The sequence below is a fragment of the Poeciliopsis prolifica genome, unplaced genomic scaffold (assembly GCF_027474105.1).
Source record: "Poeciliopsis prolifica strain line A6 unplaced genomic scaffold, Auburn_PproV2 SCAFFOLD035, whole genome shotgun sequence".
Lineage (NCBI taxonomy): Eukaryota > Metazoa > Chordata > Actinopteri > Cyprinodontiformes > Poeciliidae > Poeciliopsis > Poeciliopsis prolifica.
Genome location: NW_026562410.1, coordinates 3,743,418 through 3,768,084, shown reverse-complemented (window position 1 = coordinate 3,768,084; position 24,667 = coordinate 3,743,418). Strand labels below are relative to the sequence as shown.

The following is a 24,667-nucleotide window of genomic DNA, read 5'->3' as shown; positions in this document are numbered from 1 at the left end:
ACCAACCTAAAGATCTTCTTCGCACATTTAACAACATTCAGGTGAACTGCCTACCTTTAGCTTGTGTTCTTTCCTGTTCACAATCACCGCAGTGATCTGTTGATCCATGAAGATCAGAATCGTGACCAAGAGGGCAGGAAGTGCAGCTGCCAGGTACACCCACCAGGGGTTTCCTCCAAATGGAGGAATAAACCAGCCCCGTGCTGGATTTGTGGGCTGAAAAAAAAAAAAAAAAAGAAAAGAAAAGAAGCATTAGTTGTAATGAAATTAAGAAAGCAGGTACCCAAACACTCTTTAGGTTTCGATTACTTGTGCATTATTATGTGCAAAGAAAGGCGCCTCTGTGCTCGCAACTAGAAGAGCGTCGGTTCTCACATCACCTGTAATCACCTTTTGCCCACTCCTCCACCAAAAGGGAGGGCTGCGGGGCCTGCCAGCCGTCCAACACTTGAGCTCAGAAATCTCCAAGCATGCCTGTGTCTTAGTTTCAAGGTAATATGTGTCCAACTGAGCAAACTACAAAGAGCGCATTGAGCAGGGGCCTTTAAAGAATTAGGGAGGCTTTCTTGCAGAAACATGGATCATTAACGGTGTAATCTAAGGAAACAGCACTCTGCTCACCACAGCATCTGCCTTTTTCTAAGGTGGAGGAGCTGCCCTGCGTGCGTCTTGAGGGGGCCCAGGTGAGGCCCCCGGGGACTGATTCAGTTCAAGAACGGCATATTGGGCCAACCCAGCACAGGTTTCTGATGTAAATGGAGACTATTCTAGTTTTTGTTGGGGCAAAATTATCGCAGACAAAGTCAGATTTTCTCACGGTGACAAACGTTGGCAATAAAACAATCAGTGATCTTTAAATGATCACGCTCTTTGCAAGCAAGCAAGCACCACATCTATCCATTTTTACTCAAAAGCCGAGTTTGGTGCACCCAAATCTGCTTCTAATTAATGTATTTAACACGGATTGGTACAGCAAGAGTTTTCAAATAAACAGCAACTTAAACCATAATTTTGTAGCTCAGAAATGACTAAAGGTTAATTTTTCCAGTTTATACCCAGAGCTATAATAATATCCACACCCCTTTCCAACAACAAATCTGACTACTTTATTTGTTTAACTATAAAACAAAAAAAATCACATGCTTTGTTTATTGTTGAGTTGATAAAATAAAAAATTTTTTGGCCTTTTTAGACCATTTGACGATTTTGGCCCATGTGTCAAAACGTTTGGACAACCCTGGTCTAAAGCATATCCAGCATCAAGACGTCACATTGAAAACTATGCATACATATCTACATGAAATATGTAGTGATTACCTTAAATTCACGAGGCACTATGAGCTTTGGAGTGTCCACACCGACCAAGGCGTCAATGCCACAGAAGAGAAGAATGGTCAAGATGATGGCAAAGTCACTGATAAGCTTCCTCACCTACACAGGGGGCAACATCACTGTAGATTAGAGAGTTTATTCTAAGAGCACATTTACAGCAAGTATGTTGATCAATGTTCCACCGATTACTAATCTAAGGTAACTCTAAACCGCTGGGTTTTCGGTCTCGAATTAAAAAAGAATTCAGCGTTTTGGCATCTTTGCAGTTTTCTGGAAGTTCATTCGTAAAAGCTGAAAGCTGCTTCTCCATGTTTGCTTCTGGGGATGAAGTGAAGACAAAAGACAAACACATAGATGAGTTTCTAAATCTTGCTTGGACATTCGCCCGTCAATCCTAGAAATGTTCTCCAGGTGATAGAAGGCTGACTTAGTAACTAATTGTCTTTATGTGTCTCTGAAGGTTCAGAGACACCCTGATTTTGGACCTGGTGTACAAACAAAATGCCCCTATAGTCAATAGTCTGCAGAACCTATAGCTGCCATTACAGCTGAAATTCTTCTGTGTTTCTATCAGTTTGTAGAATTACAGACTGAAAGCTTTGCCCATTCTTCTTTGAAACGGAGTTTCAGCTCAGTCAAAGATGAGATATTGTTCATCACTCACTGTTGTGGGGAAGAATCTACTCGTCTTGAACTTCTTCAGAGCCATGGAGCAGGTGTAGGTTCCAAAGAACAGGATGAAGGACATCAGGGTAATGTCAGGCACATAGTCACAGGCCTTTCCGACCAGCAGCCCTCCGAACTCCTTACACTGATCCTGGGTCAGGGACGCCCAGGTGGCGTTCTCCGGCTGGAGGGGCCAGGAGTAAACAATGAGTTGGGTGAGAACGTGTTTGAAAACCCGACCCCTGAATCCGGGCTGTTCACACCATTCAGTTTTGTATTTTTAGAGAACAAGGACACCACATACCAGGTCAGTACGGCTTGTCCAGGCAGAAGTATCGAGGAGTGTTGATGAATTACCTAGAAAGAAAGAAAAAAGGGACAATGATATCTAATCAGGGAAGCGGGAATGCTTTTGATGTCAGCTGAGTCGCTCTTTGCCAGTTTAAATCCAATATGGAGGATGGGAAAGTAAGCAGGGGTGTCATTTGTCATTTCCAATGCAGACATGTAAATAACACACATGTCTGACACCGTGACAAATTCAGCAACATCAATCAGTGCCAGGGTGACCAGGGCAGCCGAGAGGTTTGGACTGTCAAGCTGCGGGATACGCACCCGGTACGCAGCGGCAGTCGTACTGAGTGATGAGGTTGTGGTCGAACTCCGAGTTGATGGGGTTGTGGTGGGCCAGCTTTATCATCTTCTTGAATGCGTCATAGATGAAGATGAAGCTGATAAGCGCAGAGAAGCCTTCCTCTGTGAAGCGTGTGAAGTACTGCACCAGGAAGCTCGCATCCGTGGCGACCAGCACCAGGCAGAACAAACCAGACCACAGGCCGATCCACAGCCGAAACTCGAGGTAGTCGAAACTGTTGTCTCTGAGTGCGCACGGGGACCGGGGGAGTGGGGAGAAAGCACATAGTTTCAGTGAAAGTGGCAACTTAAAAGGGCCGCTACGCCTCTAAGAATTCAATTTTTTGACACAAAATCAACAGACAACAGACAAAAGCTTATACAATACAATATTCTTTTTAAAACACTGTTGGAAAACTCCACACAGCATTAGATGCAGTAGACAAGCTAGTGCTAGCTCACTAACAAGATAGTGTCTTGGACTTGTGTTACAATTTCAAATAATCTCTGACCTTCCTCAATGCCCTGATTTTGACAGACACTATTCTGTTAATAACGTCTATTTCCAAGTCAAAGACAATGTTTTAGATGCACCTGTTATTGCTCATGTCACATTTAAGCAGCAGTAGGAATAACTGCTACTTTTCTGCTTTAAATGAAAGTAATTAACATTTCTGTTAAATATATTTGTGCAAATACCTCCACAGTTAAGTATCATGTTATTATGATAATGTCATGACAGCGATGCAAAACCCTAAATTAAATGGCTCCACATGCAACTGCATCACACGCTTTTATCTGGTTAGCATCTGTGGCGCAGGGCATGAAATACTTGCGCGCAGCCTAGCAGCTGTTACCAACGCCGGAACCGCTTGCAGGGCACAGACACCCACAACATTCTTCACTCACAGCGTAAAAATAAATGAGAGTGAATTATTGATGACGGAATAGAGTCAGCATGCTCTCTGGTAATGCTAGAAGATCAACTGAGGGGCTTAGAAAAGAGCCCAGAGAGAGACGTCGTCGGCATTGGACAGCCTTTAGTGATTGTAAAATGATTCTGTATGTACAATTTTCATCGTGGCATGAGGAAAGATCACTCATCTGAATGCTGCTGTGGATTTGTGTTCAGCTCTATCACAGGAACCAGTGTTTTTTGGGTTGTTGCCCAACATCGTGTTCTAAATAAGGAGGTTTGACGCTGTTCTTGTCTAATCAATCAGAACAGGAAGCTAACAGTCAAACCGTTCTGCGAACAATCTGTAAGTGCCAAGAAATTTACAGCAGGAACAATCGACCCCCTTGCAGCAATCTTAAAAAAAAAAAAGAAACATCCGACCCAAAGCCTAAACTGTGCTCTAAGTGTTGATAGTTTCATATACCATAGAGGAGAATTTCTTGAAAGCTGCAGCTCTGGATTCTCAATCGAATTTCCCTCGTCTTTATTCTTGACATTATGTTTGCATGATGACTATCCAGACACATGAGAAACCCTGTGACTGACTAGGGTTCATGAGGAGGCACTCACTTGCTGAAACTGAAGAGAAGTCTTTCGAACACAAGCACCGGGCCTGTGCTGCTGAGGATCGTCAGCGGCTGCCCAGCTAGCAGGCAGAACACTACTCCTGACAGCGCCGTACCGAGAAAACTTTCCAACACTCCCTGCGGCACACATCAAAAACAAAATAACATCATTTTCACTGAGGTGATAGAGTGAAGAACTGAAGCAAAGTATGACTATAAATCTACCAGAAACACATTTCATCTCAAATATTGTACAGCTTTACCGTCACAAGTCAACGCTACATTTCTTCTTATACAGATGACACGTTAGTTTTTTTTTTCTTGTAGACAGCATAAATTGCGGTGGGCTCACTAAATATTTATTAGTTCACAGCATGATGTTGAGAAGAACAATGAACAGTAGAGTTCTACCTCTAAAGCAATGACTAAGAAAGGCTATTCCAGGACAGGGATTCCCTCTTTACCCAAATTAGAAAACAGGATTGCAGAACAGGGAGGAAGTTCAGGATTGAAGGGGGTTGGGGTGGGGTTCATTTAACACCCATGCTGAGGCTACAAAGGCTGAGTAATCTGGATCTGTGGTTATTTACAGCTCTGGCAAATCCCCGGCACATGGCTGATGCTCTTTGCAGGTGTCCGTCACAGCAGAGGCCAACGCAAGTACGGCTTCCACTGGATATGCTGTCACCTAACAGGTGCATGTGGGTGATGGCAGCCAACACTGCATGTTATAATAGATAAGTTAGAAATTCCTGAAAGTTATCAGCAGTGTGGTTCAGCAGATGGATTCACTATGAGCTTCTAAGCCTTAAATTAACATGGCTTAGCAGCTGAAGAGACGAAATTGGTTTAACACGAGGAGTGATGACGGAGCAATGAGCTCAGCTGATTGTCGATGCCAACTCAGCATCCACTGACTCCACATCAAAACTCTGGGATTGTTTAAATGACTTAAAGTTAACATATTCAGCATATTCCATCGTCCTTATTTCCTCCTCGCTTCCTTGTCTCGCCGCACTCGACGTCAAGCGCCACGACACCCGAGCGAAGGCATTTTAATGAGTAAGGCTACCTGCATGTTCTCTGTAGCGTCTCCAAGCAAGCCTCCAAACGTGATTGCGTTGGTGACAGTGCCCAGATAGATAAACAGGATGGCAGACAGAGACTGAATGTGGAGGGCGTCGTAGAAGTCGCTGGCAAAAAACGGCAGCTTTCGCTTCACATCCAGGATAAGACCTCCGCAAAACCTTAAAAAGACAGAGCCGTTGGAGTTCGTCAGCTTCACATCACAGCTAGGTTTGATCTCTTCAAAGAAACTGGAGGTGCACAAGGTGTGATAAAGATCAGCCTGGATATGTTTCTGTCATAGTTTCATAAGAGGGGGAATGTTCTGAACAAAAGAAACAATAAGGTTATTCAGCTGTGAAGTGCGTCCATTGTTCTGTAGTTCTTTGTGGAGTTTTTCCTCACTGAAAAGTTTACTGGAGAACAAAGGGTAAGACTTTCATTTGACATCAGACATGTGTCCTGACAGCAATTGGAGACAATCAGGATTATAAAAAATGATTATAATACACTCATCTGTCAGAAACCTTCCCCCCAAAAACGCAAAAACATACCAAGAATCTTTTTTTTTTTAAAAGCTGTCAGCTCCTGTCATTTTCATTTGAACGTGTTTTGCACTTATAATGATTTCACAATGGTATGAAAAATTCAAATTACTTTCTTGTGCACTGAAGCTCCTCTCCCACTTGGTGCCCACCTCCTCCGCCTCCGTGTCCCGTGTCATGGGGGGTGTCTCCATTTATCTGAGGAGCCTCTCCTCCAGCATACATGTTCTTTCTATGAAAGCAAAGACATTCGGGCTTAGAAAAACACGACCACGTTATTTAACAGGATGAAAAAAAAAGAAAAGAAACTCTTTTCTTCACTTCTGTCAGACATCTTCTTTACTTTGACAGATTTTATAAATATTATTCAACATCCTCAGGAAATTTCATTAAATGTTCTCCTCTCAACAGATCACACACCAGACTTATGTGAACAAAATAAGACCATTTATTTTTCTGTAAATGGTCTTATTTACAAAAGACCATTTTGTTTGATATGACGGCAAAGCATGCATTACGCAACATGTCAAACAGCAGTCGGTTTGTTTACGTTAAAGGCTTGGTCCAAATATTTCCATTTGCTAATGTAAAATCTAAAAAGACAAAGTTAGGCAACCAAAACAAAATGTGTCCCGTGGTGGGACAAATGAATGGCAGCTTCTTTCATTTGGAGCATAATGCGGATGAGGTCAGACCTTTTGTCTGAGGAGGGAAGGGACTTGGGTGGCTCTATCCTGATGTCGGGGTCCCACTCGCCAGGAGGAAGGACGATCACTTCGTCCAGGAACTCGTCGATTCCAGCCAGCAGGTCCTTCCTGCATTTCGCTTTGTAGGCGATGTCATGAAACACCTTCAATGGAAACAAAAAAAGACCAATTACCATTTAAGAAATGAACGTATGCTTTTTAAAATGTATTTATTTTTTTTACAATCCAGTGCCTGGAAACAGAGACAAACAGGGGAAAAAAAAAAAAGTCTGCAACGAGTGAGTGGAACTTTTTTTTTTTCCTAATAGCTTTGTTTACCAGAGCGAAGAGTACATACAGCACGTCACTGACTGAGATTTATGGCACCTAAAATTCACCGCTATGCAGATGTTTCTCAATGTGCACACACATATGGGTTTATGCCAGCATCAGGCCTCCCAGCATGAATAGTACTGTCAATAAACACGTGAGTCAGTGAGTCAAAAATACTTCAAACATCTGATAGACCTGTGACACGACCGTTACGGGAGAGCTGAGAGGGCAAAGTTTAACTCGAGGAAATCCAGAGAAAACAGTTCCTAAAACTACTATATCAACAGAGAGCATGTGACCAGGAGAGGTGAAAAATGCAGGCCACATGCTCTTAGTACCAAAAATGCTGAAAATGTCGACCTTTCTGAGAAATACTGTAGCAGGTGTACAAAAGACACCGAGCAGGAAGATTGAAGAAATGCTTTCTCCAATCTTTTTCCTTATAATTTTAGCCAACAGCTTGACTGTTTCCTTATTGGTAGACAACAAGCTACGTGACCAATTTTATAAAATCACAACCAGTTTTTTCCTGTGCACTGCTTGCCAGGGTGCCAGATAGTCTAACCGCATTATTTTACTGATCCAACAAATCTGGGTTTTCCAAAACAAACCAAACATTCGGCCTTTACAATGACGTTAACAAACAGGGAGAGAGATGCTTTACTGGCTGCTGTGGCTTCCTGTCTTTCCGTGGTTTGTCATGTGCTCTGTGTTCAGAAGGTTGCACAGAAAGCAGCGGAAACTCTGGTCGTTAAAGTTTAAGACGTACAAAGCAAAAATAAGGTAAACTTTACAAAGTAAGAAACCAACTTTTTAAACCATTTTCCGCAAATGATCACCTGGAACTGCTTTAAAATACCAGACAATAATTAAAGAGCGGGACTGTAAAACAAAGAAACATGCAACCGTTAGCCTAGCATGAAAACATCTTCAGCAGGAGCAAGAGGGAAATTTATTAATGACAGCAGACTATAAAGATTATAAATACAAACCACGTGGTGAAATGGAGCATGTAGCAAACACTAATTTTCATTTTATTTTTTGCGTATTACTAGACTGGGTCTCCATATTTACCAAATGTTTGGTCATCTAAGAATGACATATTTAGTCATTGTTAAATGACACAATTAGTATTGACAGACAAGAAATATCTTGATCCTGATATCTCTTCCATAAGTTTTAAGAAAAAACCTATTCTCAATATCGACTTACCTCGTCGGACATCAGGGTGGCGATTGCCCTTCCGATCTCTCGGTAAGACTTGGACTTTCCTTTAGGTCCCAAAAGTACAAACATAAATCTACGTACGACATGAAAGCATTAATTACTGATTTTTTTCGTTTTGTTTTGTTTAATGCGTGTTTCCATGCGACATCAGCAGGCCACAGGAGGGTTTTTACTGCAGAGTACCTTGTGGGCACGGGAACTTCAGTAAGCGCTCCCAGCATAACGGCCTGCTGCAGACGGACAAAAGAAACAAACGGGGTTTCCAGGAAGTCCACCTCTCCGACCAGCACGTTTGACGCCTCGGCATCGGGGGGCAACTTTTTCATGAACTTATTCTTCAGCTGCGGAACAAATTGGAGAGAGAGAATGTAAAGGTGAATATGTAGGGCGGTGAAACAACATAGAATATCATCAGGATCAATATTTAACTTGGAAGATGATTTATGAAGCATGTATGATTTATCCAAAATCTTCCATTTTAAGATTATGAAAATATGCCCACGACAAGACAAAGAAAGTAGTGTTGCTTTTATTGCCTTTAAGCATGTAGAACAGCAGCAGTGTTTGCCCTTTGCTTGAGTTATGTGGCAAAACGCATCTTGGCTTTATGCCATCCAATAAATAAACCTTATAAGTGCGTATATCCAAAGTCTACACCGGTCTTGCTTTGTGGTTGTACAAAGGGGACAAAAGCACACGTTAACCGATTTGTCGCAATCCTAAAAACACCCATAGATTGCAGCACATTAAAGACATGGTGCAAAGTCTTGTCTTGCCTCAAACTCATAGTTGAACGCATTCATTCTGACTTTTACCCGCTTGAAAAGTACTGCCAAACCCTCCCGGGGGTTACACCAGTTCATCGAGGCAGGGCGATGCTCTCCAGGACAACAACCCCTACTGCCTCTCCAATGAGAAAACTGTGAAATGAGCGAATTGTGGTGCAATTGTGTTGTAAGGAAGAATGCTTGGAATCATTAATCAACAATGGAGTTGCTCTGTAAAACAAATATTGTGTTTTAGCACACAGGGGTGTCAAACTCCAGTCCTCGAGGGCCACTGTCCTGCAGTTTTTTGATGTGCCACACGCAGGAATGAAATGGCTTAATTACCTCCTCCTTGTGTAGATAAGTTCTCCAGAGCCTTGCTAATGACCTATTATTCTATTCTGGTGTGATGCAGCAGAGGCACATCTAAAAGCTGCAGGTCACCGGCCCTCGAGGACTGGATGTTGACACCCCTGGTTTAACATTTTAAAGGTGTTTGACTTTGCTTTCAAGTGTAAAAAATAAAAATAAGAGCATAACAAATCTGTATAAGTGTGTGCATTAGCATCAGAAGGTTGAGAGGTTTTGGTTAATTAAGCGACGTTGTGATAGAGACGCTTTGGCGCTCTCCACATCCCACTACCAAGGAGTCATGTGCCTGCTCTTTATTTGGGTCAAATTCTTTTAAGCTGAGGACATTAAAATGATTTTTAAGAAGTAAACAGAGCATTATGTGTAATTGGCGTGTGAATTAGTCGACAGTTAAAGAGCCAAAATAAGAATCAATAGAAAAGGAAGCAGCTAAGGTCAAACTAGTTGAGCACATCCACAGTTATTAAAAGTTATTACATTTTAACCGGATCTGCCCTGCTTGTATCTCCTGCCGTGGATCTGTCACTACGACAACAACAACCGCCTCTGAAGCCATGGCGATGGCAGAAACAGACAGGAAACACCTTATGGAGGCCAAGAACTGTATTATGATTGATGTTTTTCCAACAAATGTACGACATAAATACAAATGCCCCGCCACAATAATTGGAACTCTTGCAAAGATGTGTGAAAATGCCTGGAAAATTTTTTTTTTTGCTTGTTTTTGCAACAACAGCGTCCTATAAAAATAAACATTTTTTTGATTTGAGAACAAATGCTCAGAGGGAAAAAAAAAATCTCCTGAAAAAAATTATTTTACAACGTTTACTGTGGCTATCGTTTCAAGGTAGCTTGAGTATTTTAGTTTTAGTTGATCTGAATCTTCAAAATGGGAAACACTAGAAAACATAGCATACTTCATTCACAAGCTTATGGACACGGCAACACACAAAGAAGAGTCACTCAACTCAATTTACCCACATATTTATAGCCAGAGCAATTTTTAAAAATAGGAAAACACCAAGAACCGTGACATTTGGGTTTGTATTTCAACTATTCACCCTGAGGAGGACGGAAAGAAGCCTGGAGTGATAACTGTTGTTGCAGCCGTCTGGTTATGGTAAAAAAAAAAAATCTATGTGGCTGGTGCTTTAAAGCGACACTTTACCTGATCCTTTTCTGGTTTATCAGAGAAATCGCTCAGGCTGTTGGAGGTGAGGTTCCGGTGGGTAGTGGTAGGGCTACCTGCAGACACACCATATATCTATATATGCATTGTCTAAATCAAAAAGACAGGACTATGCAGTAAATTAGACATTTTCTGCCTTACAGGAGGTGAGCAAGAGTAAAGAAAAGCATGAGTCGGGCATAGAGAAAGAGCTAGAAATATCAGCTAAATGTGGCAAGGCTTAAGCTTAACAAGTAATGCCAGATGGCTGCTCATTCAGTCCCTCACAGAGAGGAGAGCTGGGCTGTGTGGTCATCTCAGGGCTACTGCTTATAGGCGTCAGCAGACGCATGCTGCTTAAGCAAGTATGGGCAAAAGAGAGAGAGTGTAAACTTTAGAGTTTTACTCCTTCGCTGTTATTGACAGAAAACAGCGAAGTTGTTGGTTACGATAATCTCTGTAACCAAACAAATATTCTAGTGAGGGTGCTTCCCCATTCGAGTCAGTCTCCACGTCTAAATGTAAATGTCAGTGAGGCTCTGCTCTGTCCCGTGTTTTCACTTATGCGCTACTTCCCAGCTGGAGAGCAGTGTCCTCACTTACAGAGGTGTCCCATGCTGGAGCTCCTCATGACCTCATATGAATCCGCCGGGTCTTGTGGAATTAAACAAGGCACAGAGTGATCGAAGGACGAGCGCGGTGCTGCCCCACCCCGGATACAGGAAGACAGCACAGACCGGGAAGAAAAGCAGGAAAAAAGGGAAAGAAAAAAAGAGTTTGGAAAGGCAGGGAAGAAGAAAAGAAGGAAAAGAGATTGGATCAGAAAAATATTAGTGTAGAAAAGGTGGTAAGTCTTAGAAGAAACTAAGCTATAAATGATAGAAATGCTGGAATTGACAGCGACAAAAATCCAAGAAAATCAGAATTACCATTTTCCTGATTTGAAAACAGCCGGCTTGCACTGGAAACACTCTTGCCGATGTCGGCAAGAGAACGCAAGTTGGACTTCTTGGTCTGGTGGCGATGCTTTCGTAACAGAGTGTACACCACCTTCTCCTTTAGGTCTGCCTTCAGCTGACCAGTCTCAATCTGGCTATCGGTGATCATTTCTGTAAAATGGAGACAGGAAAGACTAAGACAGTGTCATCTGCAAAACATTGGATATTTTTGTGCGTCAACTCCACCGACCGACAACTTGTGGCAGTGTGGACGCCTCCATGTCTAGCAGGACTGTCCCCTTCTCGATGTACGTTTTGAGCTCCATTAGGCTGTGTAAGGACAGCGTGGCGACATGAGGCTTGCTCCAACGCTCTCCACCTTTCTCCACCTTCTCCTCAAACTTAATCCACCTTGACGCAGCACAATTAAGTCAAAGAGGCAAGGAACAATGTCAAGAGTTGCTTGAACAACAGTCAAAAAAAGGCACATAGCATGATTGTCTTTGCAACAAGTCCTATTTTTGAATCGGTCACACTCCAAACTGTAAACATAAGGTACGCATGAAAGCCTGCAGATAACAACTTAAATCAGTGGTTGTAAAAAAAAAAAAAAAAAAGAGCACCCCACTGGGATGAAGCCGGTGTTCAGTGGTGCTCAGACCACACACACGGATCATTTGGTGAAACAAGACTTTGTTTGCACCCTGGCTAAACTTGTCCTCACGGTACAACCCAGGGACAAGGATTCTTTTTTTTTTTTTTTTTTTATAATATCGCATCACATGTCATTGGTACAAAGAACTATTCACAAGAGGCCAGAGGATGGAGTTTCCTCTCGGGATAGAGTATCCCTTTGGCCGTGGTCCACATGCTTGCGACCAGCCGTCTTGCTTAAAGAGGTGACATCGTTGATTTGTAGGAGTTCCTTTGCAGACACTCCCATTTGACTCTTGCTTCCTTAAATAGGAATGAATTTTAACTTGTAAGGAGTATCTGTTATCACGTTGGAAATTTCTGCAGCCTTGTAACATTGACCATGTGCATCAATGTTACGGAAATACACTTTTCTTCAGAAATAGCTCGAACTGATGCCTGTATCTCATTGAAAAACAAACTGTGGAAAAGCAGTTACAGAGTTTAAATATTGGGTGTGTGCCAAAGTAAATCCTGTGGTGATCATGTGGGAGTTTGAGCTCTTTCCTGGTCTCACAGGGCAGGTAGCACAAAACCCGATCAGATAAGAACATACTGGGAGTTCACTGGAGTGCAACCTATTTCCTTACACAATCATAAAACATGTTGGGATTGTGTTCCACGTTCAGGAGTGTGAAGCAGGAAATTTCTCCCAACTCTGCCCATTGCTCTGGATGTGAAAGAGCAGTGAGGAGTTGGGTTGAGGGGCCGATGCATGCCAGCCTTCTGAGATATCCAGCCCAGCGACTCACCTGGCCGTCTCTTTCCATTCCATCTCCTGCCCGTCCACAGACAGGAGCTCGTCCAGCTCTGTGAAGAGCTGCGGGGGTGGTGGGCCGTCATCCTCCTCTCCCAGAATGAACCGAATCCTCTCAGCCGGAGAAACTACGCAGGGAAAAGTTGCGAGGTTAAGACTCTCAAAATCAAATAAAACATATTTCGTAATTGCGTTGTCTTGCAAAACAAAGCTTGAATCGAGGAACGTCGTCACACAAGTGTTGACTGTTTAAGAAAAAATAGTTTGAAAAGTCAGGTTATCTTAATTGCTGTGATCAGGGACAATTTTATCTGAAGTTGGCAAAACAAAAACAACATATTTGTCCCGAATGTCTGCATTCAAAGAGTAAAGGACCATGCTAAGACGTAAAGTGGTACAATGCTGTGTGTGCCACTGGATTAGTGAGCTATAAACTGCAAGAAGTGCAAATAAAAAGTTAATTTGTGGAGATGTCAAAACATTTTACATGAGCATATTAAATCCGAATTTAAACGCATCATTACATTTGGAGATTGGTTATTTTATAGTAGCCAATTTAGAAAATGACTATATATAGAAGTTAATGCAAAGAAAATGCATTAACTTTGAGGATTCATTGAGGATGAACACAGCCTGGAATGTTGATATATTCCAGCCTGTAATATATATATATATATATCTATATATAGATATCTCTCTCTCTCTCTCTCTCTCTCTATATATATATATATATATATATATATATATATATATATATATATATATATAGATATAGATATAGATATATATATATATATATATATATATATATATTTTTTTTTATTTTTTTTTTTTTTTTTTTTTTGTTTTTTTTTTTTACAAAAGAGTTTTTAAAATCTAATTGTCTGTTATGTCACAAAAGCCAAGTGAAAATACTTAGATGTCTTCTTCCATACACAGAAATGCATGAAATACTAACATATTTGATGACAGCATGTGTCAGAGGGGAAACATTCAGCAATAACAATAAGGCAGAACGGAGCACAGAAATGAAATCGGAATCCTTCCCTTTAGGAATCTCATGTTTCAGGAAGGATTTTTAGCCTCAGAGTGGGAATACACATAGACTATTGTTAATACAAAGAAGATAACTGCTTTCGCGGCAGTGTGAGATTCATTGGTTTTCATTCTAATGAAGGTACTAATAATATTTTATAGCAGGAAAGTCTCAGAAGCATTTTTAAACACTGGTCTTATATTTCTTAAAATGAAATTGGAATGAGCTAAAATTTTCATCAACAATTGAGAACTTGACAAAAAGTACAGGTAGTATATTGTTCAAAATTTTTTATTATCAGCCCCAGGAAGGAAAACCTAAGTTGCATGTCTTCATACACACAAAACCTGCAGTTTCCTGCATTTACTCTTTCTGTGGAATGACTGGGTTTTTATAGCCTTGTATGAAAAAGTAAAATAAAAAAAAAACATTATGCCATCTCAAAACCTTAGCAAAAGAAACAAAGATTTAGTCAAGAACTGAATGGGTTGGCATATCCATACAGCAAAAGTTTGAAAGACAAAGAGAAAGCAAATTCTACAAATCTCAAAAAAGATAAGCAAGTCACCACACACTTGAATATTATATTTAAGTGTTTATAAAAAATATAGACAAAAAACTGAATCTGCATAGCTTTGTATGGCAAAAGACACCTAAGGTGAAAAAATACTTTAGGACTTTCAGCGAAAAGTGTTTGGACACTTGGTATAATGAGCTGCACTGGAAGTGAAGCATTGATTCATATACTTCTCCCAAGGCACAAATGCAAATCCAACAAGGAATGTCTCGAAAGGAAGAAATGGCAAGCCATGGAATGCTAAGGTCAAAGGGCAGGTTTGAATCTGGCCTTTGACTTGGGCGGTGGGGGTGGGGTGTTCATACAGCTGTAGGGTTTCTGCACGAGTTAAGTGTTCAGAAATTTCAACAGGGTGATGTCATAGCTCCTTCAAACCAAACACTGGAGGCCTTGAGGGGGACCAGCATAAGTAAGGAGCACCCTATGAAATGCAACGATGCTGGTTGAGTATTCCTGGAAAAGGGAACCCCGTCTCACTCTCATCGTTACGATGTAATGTTCTGGTTATCTACAAAAGAGGCTAGATACACACTCTGTATCCGGAGTTTGGTCTAAATAGAGCCATTGATGCTTGATGGGAAACATCAAGCATCATCAACATCAAGCTTCCCTTCCCTTCTGAGAAAAGTGAGATCTTACTCAGGAAATCATAGTTTATCTTCTTGCTCTTCCTTGAATTAAGCTAAGGCATCCCTAAAACCAATAATTCCCTTTGTTTTGTATCCTACATCCAGTGGTTTTTCCATTGTATAATAGAAAATAACTGTTCATGTTAACACTACCAGGAAAGTTGTGCAACCGTGTTAAGAAGTGAGGCACAAGGGTCTATTTTTAAAGCTCCTTTTAAAAACAGTGCTAGTCAGCAGTCTACCTTGACGACATAACATGGCTTGTTACCTTCTAATCCTGAAATAGCGCTCCGTCACCTTAATTTAGGGCAGTTGTTTTTAAACTTGTACAATCTAAAATTAAGCTACAGTCAGGTCAAGATAACTGCAAGGTAGATCGACTTATAGGGTATTAGCCCTGTGTGAAACATCTCATTCTGACCACGCATACAAGACGTCCCCGGCACATCTCCGGGTTCGGGACTGCTTGCCACCTCACAGCGCACCTAATCACCAAGCACGTCTCAGGTCTCCCACAACTGGTGTTCAGTGAAAACCAGACCTTTTGTTGTGGTTAGAAACAGCTTACAAGTGGTGGGATGAATCAATGGGATTATAGGGATTTAGATAAAGGTCAAAACAGCAGGAAATCTACGAAGTGGAAGGAGGCTGTGTATGCACTGTGGACAAGTGTTTGTGTTTTCAGTCAGGACTGCGCGTACGGCACAAAATGCTACCCACATATCTAATCCGATTGCACCTCACTCTAACACATCCCGCAGAGAAATGCTCCCATCTGCATTTATTACAGCGAGTTTCTGATTGTTTCTCCGGAGAAAGTACCATACGCGTAGCTCATGTACGGCATGACAGGACAGGGCAAAACAGCCAAAGCCAACATCAAATATTTTCCATGGGGTCAAAAAGGTTGCTCACGGTTCCACAGCGGAAAAATGTTTAATCCGGCAGTGGCTCTTCATACACGAGACTGTTTACGCTTCAGATTTCCTACCGAGATACGCTCCGATAAGAAGGTGGGAGTCTGTGTGTGAATGAGTGTGTTTAGGAGACATTTAATGTTCCGTTTCAGTCGCTCTTCGCTGCTTAAGTTTGATTACACTTGTGTCTCGATGCCTGCTGTTTTACAGCCCAACACCGAGTCAATGGATGAACGACCAGCGGTGGTCTCGGCTTTCTGTTGTTGTGTTGCAACTACAGACGTAGAAAAAGCAGCAGGGTTCATCGAGCTTTTGTTTTGTATTTTATCTGTACTATCTAATAACTACATAATTAACTAGGCCTCTATAAGTGGACTGAACTGATTTTAAAGAAACCATTTAGACTTGTAGTATTACTTACCAGTTGCACAGAATAGCTGTAAAGGTTTTATAAGTTTAATTGCTAAATCAAATAGTTTCTAATAGACTTACATTTTTGTCCATGACTAAACTTAATTTTAAAGATTTAAAGTAGATACAGATATTACACACTTATTTTTCTGGCTCTGACATAGAGCCTTTTTGACAACACTAGTAAAGATGGTCAAAATAAATAAATAACGACTTAAAATAAAATTTTTCTTGTTGCCCTACCAAAACTGCTATGATGTTACATTCAATGATATAGTTGCTCTTTAGAAATATTAGCTCCCAAAAATTATTTTTAAAACAATTTAACTAAGTTCTAATCAACTTTCCGTCGGTCAGAGGGTCTGAGTACATTTAGTTAATAATGCATGACTTCCTGTTATACTGGGGTTTCACTTATTAAAGGACTATAAGTATTTGCCCATATCTACATCCATATTTGGTAATTCAGAAAATATATTCTGATTATGCTTGTCTATCAGAACAAATAGGGTTTTATTTCAAATAATAATCTTTAAGCAGTTATTAAACACACTTTCTCATTAACAGGAAGCAATATTCCAATCTAAAATGTCATAATTTCACTGACTATAAGAGGAAAATCATTCTTATTGACAGAAAAAAAAAGGCTAAAACAACAAAACAAGTTACTTGACTACATTTAGTTACTGGAATGAATTAACTTTTTAATAATCTTCTAATTTATTGAATGGTTCAAGAATCACAAATGTGCAAAGTTTGCTCAACACTACCGAGACTTTAACGGAAGCTGTATGTTTTGGTTTGATCAGCAGAAGATTAAATGTTTAGGGGAAAGAAAAAAATAAACTCCATGTGGATCTCTAAAGCAGCGGTGTTCACACTCTTTGTCCAGCAGTCAAAAATCAGCAAAAAATTATATAATTTTTATTAAACATCTGCAGGATTGAGGCTGAGAACGGGCTTCATGTTGCAAATGCACGAAATGGAAAACATGGGGAAAACTTTCAGACATCTTCTCTCTCCTCCCACCAGTTTTAGAGTAACATATTCTTCTCTGTAGGAATATGTCAAAAAAGAAAAGGAACACAGTGTGAATATTTGTCCTTCTGGCCAAATAAGCCCAACGAATTTCAGATGCATCCTTATTTACAATCCAAACATTGCACACAATATGCAATACTGTCCCTTGATCTGAAACAATCATTTGGCCGCAACAGCTGACATTGATAAAAAACAACTGTCATAAGGCAGAACAGCTGTACATTCCTGCAGACCTTCTGTCCTGATGCTTCACTTCGTACTCCCACACAGTGCAGAAAAAAACATTTCTGAGTGTCAATTCTGGACCTTTTTTTTCTTAATTTTCAGACAGCTTGTTATATAGACATAGTTAAGACATAACTTAAACTATCTGTTTTAGGTTAGTCTTAACAGACATAGTGACAAATTGCCTTGTTTAACATCAGCTGGTATAGGTGTTAACAAATGAGAAGTTGTTTCTACCATTCTGCATTGGAGCCCCATATTTATTGAGAACATGAGGAGGAATTTGCACCATTTGGAAAGTCACCATCAACTATCACTGGAACGAATGCTAATTGTACATTTGGGACAATAGTTTGGATTTCTTCTATATGGGTTCTGTGGATAGGCCATGAGTAAACATGGGATGGTTACTCGTATCAAAGTTTTCCATGGATTTAAAGTTTCAGGCCTTTACACTTTGCCAGAGAAAGTGTCAGATGTACGAACAATGTTCCCAGGTCTATTGTTGTGTAGCTGGCTGCAGGCTACAACAATTCTCCCTTACATACAAAAAGGACATTCAGCTGTTTAAACGTGGTAATAAATCAGCACTGCCCATCAGCTTTACTAAGATAACTACTTAAAAGAGAGGTAAAATTTTATCTGAAAGTTCGTACACTTTAATCTGTTTTATCTTTATTTGAGAATAAGTGCTAGCTTCACTCAGTCTCTTTTTCTTTAAAGCACATAGAAAATCTCTAGGCACATGCTAACTAGTAGCCTGGTCTATGCAATTCTCATTGATTCCCTGTACTCCATCAGAGTTTTCTCCCATTGAGTTGGATTTCTCCAGCAGAATTTATCGGGCCAATCAGCACACAGAAGGAGAAGTTGTGAAGGATAAAGTCGATTTTCTGCGCCGTTTTAAAATCGCAGTCTGCCTGTAGTTTTAGCAACCGCAGTGGAGAAATTGAGCGAGGCTGTTCAGTCCATTTGGGCCACACATCCAAATGTTGAATTATCATTAAAAGCTGCCTTGTTCGACTAACGTCTCTCATTGCAGTGGAGGATGGTTGTTTACAGGCAATTTGCAGTAAGCATCATAGCATCGAACGGGAATATTGCATACATCACAGACACTCTTTGTCTGTGACGTAACATTTGCAAATGTTTCTCAATATCCAAGAGCCAAGATCCTCTTTACAAAGCAAAGCATGGAATAAGGGGCAGGTTTTGTCTGCTAATTCTTCAGTTTAAGTTTGTATGTGAACCAAGTCTCTTTATTTTGCCGTTGAACTCTCATTTGACTCTACATTGTTTTATCCTTAGTTTCAGCTTTTCTGATACCCTTTAATTTGTTCGTTATTTCATCACAAAGATCATCCAAACCCATCTGAACTTAAATTATCATTCTAATCACCAGTTCACTTCCCCGCATACTTTCAAGAATACTGACATTTTTCCCTACATGCCCTGTTCAGTTGGAACATTTACCTTTTCTCTAGCACTTTATTCATTTTAATACCTTAACGATTACCTCAAACAGATTTGTACAAGATATTTTAGGTAAATTCCAGTACTGTGAGTGGTAATTATACGTCTTGCAATTGAAATGTTTTGGGGCAAACCTCTTGGATTTAAACTAATCCCCCTATACAATTACAGTAAGTGGATCTTTTAGTCTACACTGATGCCAAATTATAATGTTGATTCAAAGGTTGCTGGATTGTTCCCACCAGTGAAGCACATTAAAGTTTTATTTTGTTGTATAGCAGGTTGTATACATCACAATCAAAAACCAGTTTTTTTCCTTCCTTATAGATATATTCTGTTTTTGGTCATTTTTGTTGCACTTAGATGTTTCAGATCAAACTAATCTTAAAATCAGGAAATTTTAATCTGAGCGAATACACCAGGCTGTTTCCAAAACAATAATTAATTTATTAAGAAAAGAAAAATTTGAATAAATGAATAAATTATGAAGTAATTGACACTAACCGCATCTTTTGGTCTGATTTTCCTAGCCACTGACAATTGTGATTAGTCAAGGAATAACGCCTCACTGACAACACTAAGTAGGCTAAAAGAGCCTCATCAAAACCCTATCATCTACAGAAATTTAAATAAAGATGAGAAATAAATCAATGGACACACATTAGTCTGGAAAAGGGGCTACAAAGGTATTTCTAAGGCACTATGGCCTTAAGCAACCATTTGTTGAAACAGATGTAAAACTCCCCAAGAGTGTCGACCTTCAAAAATTACTTCAAGAACAAAACTCTGACTCATCCAGGAATCCAAAAAACAAATAAGGTTTGCAGGCAATCTCTTGTCTCAGTGAATGTCGGTGTTTGTGATTAAACAATGTGAAGTAGACTGGGCCCAAAAAATTATATCTATTGGAAATTATCCTGCAGATCGGAACATTTTCCTATGAATCTAAACATGACAAAACATCTTGCGTGTTTTCTCAGCAGCAGAAGTAATGAGGACATTTCACATCGTCCTTGACTTCTGAGGGTTGTAGTTTCTCAGGGTAACATCTGCAATTCTCTGACTTTCCTCTCCAGCTTCTGGCCAACTACCTAATTGCTTCCATCTACTTGGCTTTTAGCTGCTGAAAATCCTTTCCCACAAAACCCCAAAGAGTATAGCGCAGTGGTTAAGCGCCAAGGTGTAAGGGAATACCTCTCTTTGTGTTAACTTTACACACATTAGGCCAGTCGGGTGTCATTTTAAGATTAGCCTGTGCCGTCTTCCCACTCCTATTCCCATGCTCCATCGGCTTAGTTCAGCTTCCCTAGCAGCAGAAACACTTGATAACGATTTGCAGTGAGATGTTGAAATGTTTCCAAAACTTCCTGAGTAGATTATAAAGTGAAGACGTTGGAGTACGTAGGACCATTTTTTTTTTAATCAGATCTGAAAGTCAATTCGAGATGTACTCACTGAGGGGTTTCAGGATGCTCGTGCAGGAGTCGTCCGCGTTCTCTGCGTCAGACTTGTAGGCTCCCACAATCTGCTCGACACGTTCCCGCTTCTCCTTGTGGTTCGACTTGCGTCTGTGGCGTCTCCTACGGTGGTAGCTCTTGGGCACATGCACACCGATGTACACAGTGTGGTGGCCTGTGACGGCACAACGGAAACACACCAGGAACACAGATCAAAATCTGTTATATTCATAGACGAGGAAAAAGAAAACCAAAACCAAAGGAGACCCAAGTAATCTGGCTCTGTATGGGATACTGCCTCGTCTTGGGGATAGATTTAAAGGTGTAGTTCAGAATTTTTAAAGTGTGGATCTGTTGAAAGTGTTGATAAATATCAAAAGGCTTCACATAGCAATGGGCGAAAATCTGACTGCCCAAATACAAGGATGTAAAATAGGCAATGAAATTAAACAAGGCAATGCAAACACTGATCAAAATTAGTATGAAAATATTTCAACTGTTAAATAAAAATAACTACTACGTGGGAAAGAAGGAATGCCGTAAATCTGATGTTAATAATATTAACTTTGTTAATACAGGTTGGCAGAGGATCTCATAATTTTGAGAAGTAATTAACAAAAGATGCATTTTTTGTAATCCTTCTGCAGCCGTTTTAAGGAGTCTTTAGTAAACTTGTAGCATGTCTCATGACTTTTTAAAAACGATGTCAAAAGTACCAGGAAGTCCATGTAAGGCAGGTTAAATGTTCTCGTCTCTTTCTTCCGGTTAGCAGCAACCCATAAGCAAAATTTTGAAAGAGTTTAAGTCTCCAAATTAATTTGTTTCATGTCAGTAAAGCAACATGATATTTATGGATGTTTCTGCATCTTTTACAGAGACGAATATTTATATTTTTGCAAATGGGAGGTGAAGAAATAGAAATTTTAAAAACTCTTTTCAGAAGTGAGTGAATGCTTAAATAAAGGCCTAAGTGAGGCTATGAGTAGTTATTATTTTCCCTTCTGCGGATTACTCCCTCGGTGACTCCATTTAGCATCAGTCCAAATTAGTTGGTCCTGGAGGATAAAGCTAACAGCTGGCCTAGAAGAGCAAAGTTCAAAGCTGACTTTTACCATCTTAAGATAACTCCAATTTAAAAACATCACAGCTCTTAATGTGGGAACTATTTGATGACCCTTTAAATGATCAACAGGTGAATTTTAATGGTTATTTACAGAGCAGCTAATGTTCATTTACATGGGAAATGGAGATAACAAGCGGTGCGCCGACAGTGATCCTCCTGTGTGAAACACGTATTCAGATCAGTTAATGTAAAGTGTTTGAAGTCAAAGTAGCTTGTTACTAAAAAAGTAAAGTGATATTTAATCTGAATAAGAAGTTTTACATACTCTCTTTTTTCTATCAGGAAGTTATTCTCACTGAAAACCATCTGCATGTTATTTGTTACAACCCGTTTCACGCAGGAAGGTAATTGCAGGCACACTGTCTCCAACCTGCGTTTCCTGGGAACATAATGGTGACAGTTAAAAAATTTATTAAAAAACTAACATGTGGTCTCATCCTCACTAAGGCAAGCTGTTAGCTTCAGCTTCTGGGACCAGCGAGCCTGAATATACACGACATAAAAACACCAGGACAATTATATACCGAAAGGAAGAGTTTCGCTGATCATCTTCTAATAGAACTATATTTGGAAAAACTATGAACTACCCCTTTAATGCATAAGCCAATAATATCAGCAGAGAATTCAAGTTTGCCATCAGTCACAAGAGCAACTACTCCCTACATTTGAGGCTCATGCAGGAAATGATCATTTATCCCATCCAGGAAGTAATTAGAGGGAAGAAGAGAGTTAAACTCTTACAAATACTGGGATCAGCTGACTAAGTCAGAGTGAAATATCCATGTTTTTACTGGCTTCTTTTTTTTTGTCCTATTCAATCTTTGCATTCCTGAAGCATGTCTCGCACATTTTAATTACATGTTCTGCATGACGGCAGAAACCGACGAGCACCTGAGATGAAATAAAAACCCCAACCCTGGACTCCCATGCAGAGAGGCTAAAAGCAGACAAACAGAGGGACAAAGCGCCAAGAACGCCGACGTGCCTCTCTCTTTATGTGGGCCTTTAAGTGGAGGTTGGGTAAACATGTTGGATGTCTCAGTAAATGCATGTGAGTGACTCTGGATTCTTCTGTGGCTTTAGTAGACGGACAATGGAAGGATTAGAACGGGCGTCGTGTGCAAAATGTAATCTTAGAAGAATTAGACCCGCCATTGATGTAAGTTTCTGGGTCGATACTTGTGGGAAGATGACACGTTTTTCTCGGTATGGGCACAGCGGGACTTTAAGACTTTAAGATCTGGACCAGCGGGACAATTGGTCAGAAAGCAGCACTCCGCCTACCTTCCACTTCCTCTTCATCACACATATGCTTGACAAAAGATGCTCCTCTGTCCAGCACCGCTTCATCTTCCATTCTGCTAGACAAAAAAGAAAAACATTGGTGATCAAATGCCAAAGAGAAGAAAGCGTTTTTAGAAATTTAAAAAAAGGTATATTCTGCTAAATTGAATTTCAAAAAGCACGTGTTGCCAAGAGCAGTTTTCTAACTTTCTCCACTTTTTAGTCATGATGCAATCATCAATACTCATTTTATTGGGATTTGATCTGCCAAACCATACACAAAGTTAATTGACTGTTTTCTTTCTTTTTTTTTTTTTACAAATAAAAATCTAGAAGGTTTAGCCGAGTGTGCATGACTCAGTACTTTTCAGAACCACCAGCAGGTCGATTGGGGTGTGTCTCTGTTCCAGCTTTGCTCTTCTAGCAAGTCCCGTTTTAGCCACGTCTTTCTTGGAAATCACTAAAGCCGAGGCAGAATGGATGGATGGCATCTGTGAATTCCCCTACTGTAGATTCCCAACTAGGTTTAGGCCTGGACTTTGACTGGGCCATCCTGACAGATGAAAACGCTTTGATCCAAATCATTACATCATAGCTCTGGTCCTCTGTGTCAGATTGTTATTTCTCATGTTCGCTGTGTCTCCGTCTATATTGTGGAAATATATACACATATGGTTTCCCTCCTCGGATGCGTAGTGGAAGGAGTTCCACTCTCTAACCTAGCTGTAGGGTGGCTGCATGCTTCAACATGCGCTTGAGATCAGTTTTTAACTGGAAACCTTTCTCCTAACACCTTTGTGTCTGCAGCCACAGTCTGAAAAAGTGTTAAGAATTAATCAAACCTCATTATTCAATTGATTTGATTTTTTCTGGGATTTAAATGAAATAGGAGGTATGCTATCTTCTTCTAATTTCTGGTGAAACTATCAACCACTGATATAAAAGGGATTACACAACACAGCTAGTTAGTCAGTAACATTGGATTAGCTTCAACAACTAATCTGAAAAATGATTCAGTCAAAATTAGAATCTGACTTTTTCCGTCCAATATTACAGTATAGACCTGATCCAGGCTCATTAACCTACTTTGCAACATGAAGCATAAATTTATTTAGCAAAGTTTGTTGTTTTTTTTTCCATTTATCACAAGTGCAACTGACACACTTGAACGTGCCAGCGCACAAGTCAGAACCAGACTCTGAAATGCATTGTGAGTAATTTTTTTCAATCACAGTTATAAGTCACATGTTGGGCATGAAACAAGGATGCAGCATCTGAAGCGACTTTTCTTCTCTGTTCTAGACTTTGTTCCTTTTTGTCAAGCTGCTGCTTAAAGATGTTCCTGTGAGTTTGGAAGAAAATTTGGTCCCCCCCACCCTCTTCCCTCCTGGTCCAGTAAAAGTACACACATCCAGGCTATAAAAAGCTGCTTTAGACCACATGACGTAAAATAGTCAAGCAACCTTTTCTATAAACATTGTAGCTTTGGTCTACCACAAGCATTTCTTACTTAGCGCCACAGACTAAACTTTTCATCACCTGTGCCTCAGTTTGTTCCATTAAAACCGTCTTAAATGTGAAGGGAATCAAAATGAAAGCTTCACTTTAAAATTGGTCTAGATTGAGAGCGTCAGCGAAGATATCAACCCATCTGCAATTTGCCTGAAGGGGAGGCTGCAGGGGGTTGTAGGCTGAGGAGGAGTCAGATTGCAAATTAATCAGAGTGGGGCAGCGCTGACCGCTATAAACAAAGCCAGGAAGAATACAGCGTGTTCCTTCAGTAACATG

General features: G+C 40.3%; 1 protein-coding gene across 9 annotated transcripts in view; it reads right to left on the bottom strand.

Annotated features, from left to right (window-relative positions):
* LOC129374168 (electrogenic sodium bicarbonate cotransporter 1-like) overlaps positions 1-24,667 on the bottom strand; it is a 37,461-nt gene that overhangs the window by 6,697 nt on the left and 6,097 nt on the right. For 4 of the 9 annotated variants that reach the window (XM_055052415.1, XM_055052418.1, XM_055052417.1 and 1 more), the window contains exons 2-19: positions 22,880-22,956; positions 20,471-20,647; positions 12,702-12,834; positions 11,507-11,667; positions 11,248-11,427; positions 10,922-11,020; positions 10,319-10,395; positions 8,195-8,352; positions 7,997-8,084; positions 6,461-6,615; positions 5,878-5,997; positions 5,228-5,402; positions 4,160-4,293; positions 2,614-2,876; positions 2,303-2,355; positions 1,997-2,182; positions 1,318-1,431; positions 55-216 (exon numbers count right to left, since the gene is read on the bottom strand). In XM_055052415.1, coding sequence (XP_054908390.1) covers positions 55-216; positions 1,318-1,431; positions 1,997-2,182; positions 2,303-2,355; positions 2,614-2,876; positions 4,160-4,293; positions 5,228-5,402; positions 5,878-5,997; positions 6,461-6,615; positions 7,997-8,084; positions 8,195-8,352; positions 10,319-10,395; positions 10,922-11,020; positions 11,248-11,427; positions 11,507-11,667; positions 12,702-12,834; positions 20,471-20,647; positions 22,880-22,956 — 2,512 coding nt within the window. The remainder of the gene's footprint in view (positions 1-54; positions 217-1,317; positions 1,432-1,996; positions 2,183-2,302; positions 2,356-2,613; positions 2,877-4,159; positions 4,294-5,227; positions 5,403-5,877; positions 5,998-6,460; positions 6,616-7,996; positions 8,085-8,194; positions 8,353-10,318; positions 10,396-10,921; positions 11,021-11,247; positions 11,428-11,506; positions 11,668-12,701; positions 12,835-20,470; positions 20,648-22,879; positions 22,957-24,667) is intronic. The other 5 variants (XM_055052416.1, XM_055052419.1, XM_055052421.1 and 2 more) reach the window with 3 other exon arrangements.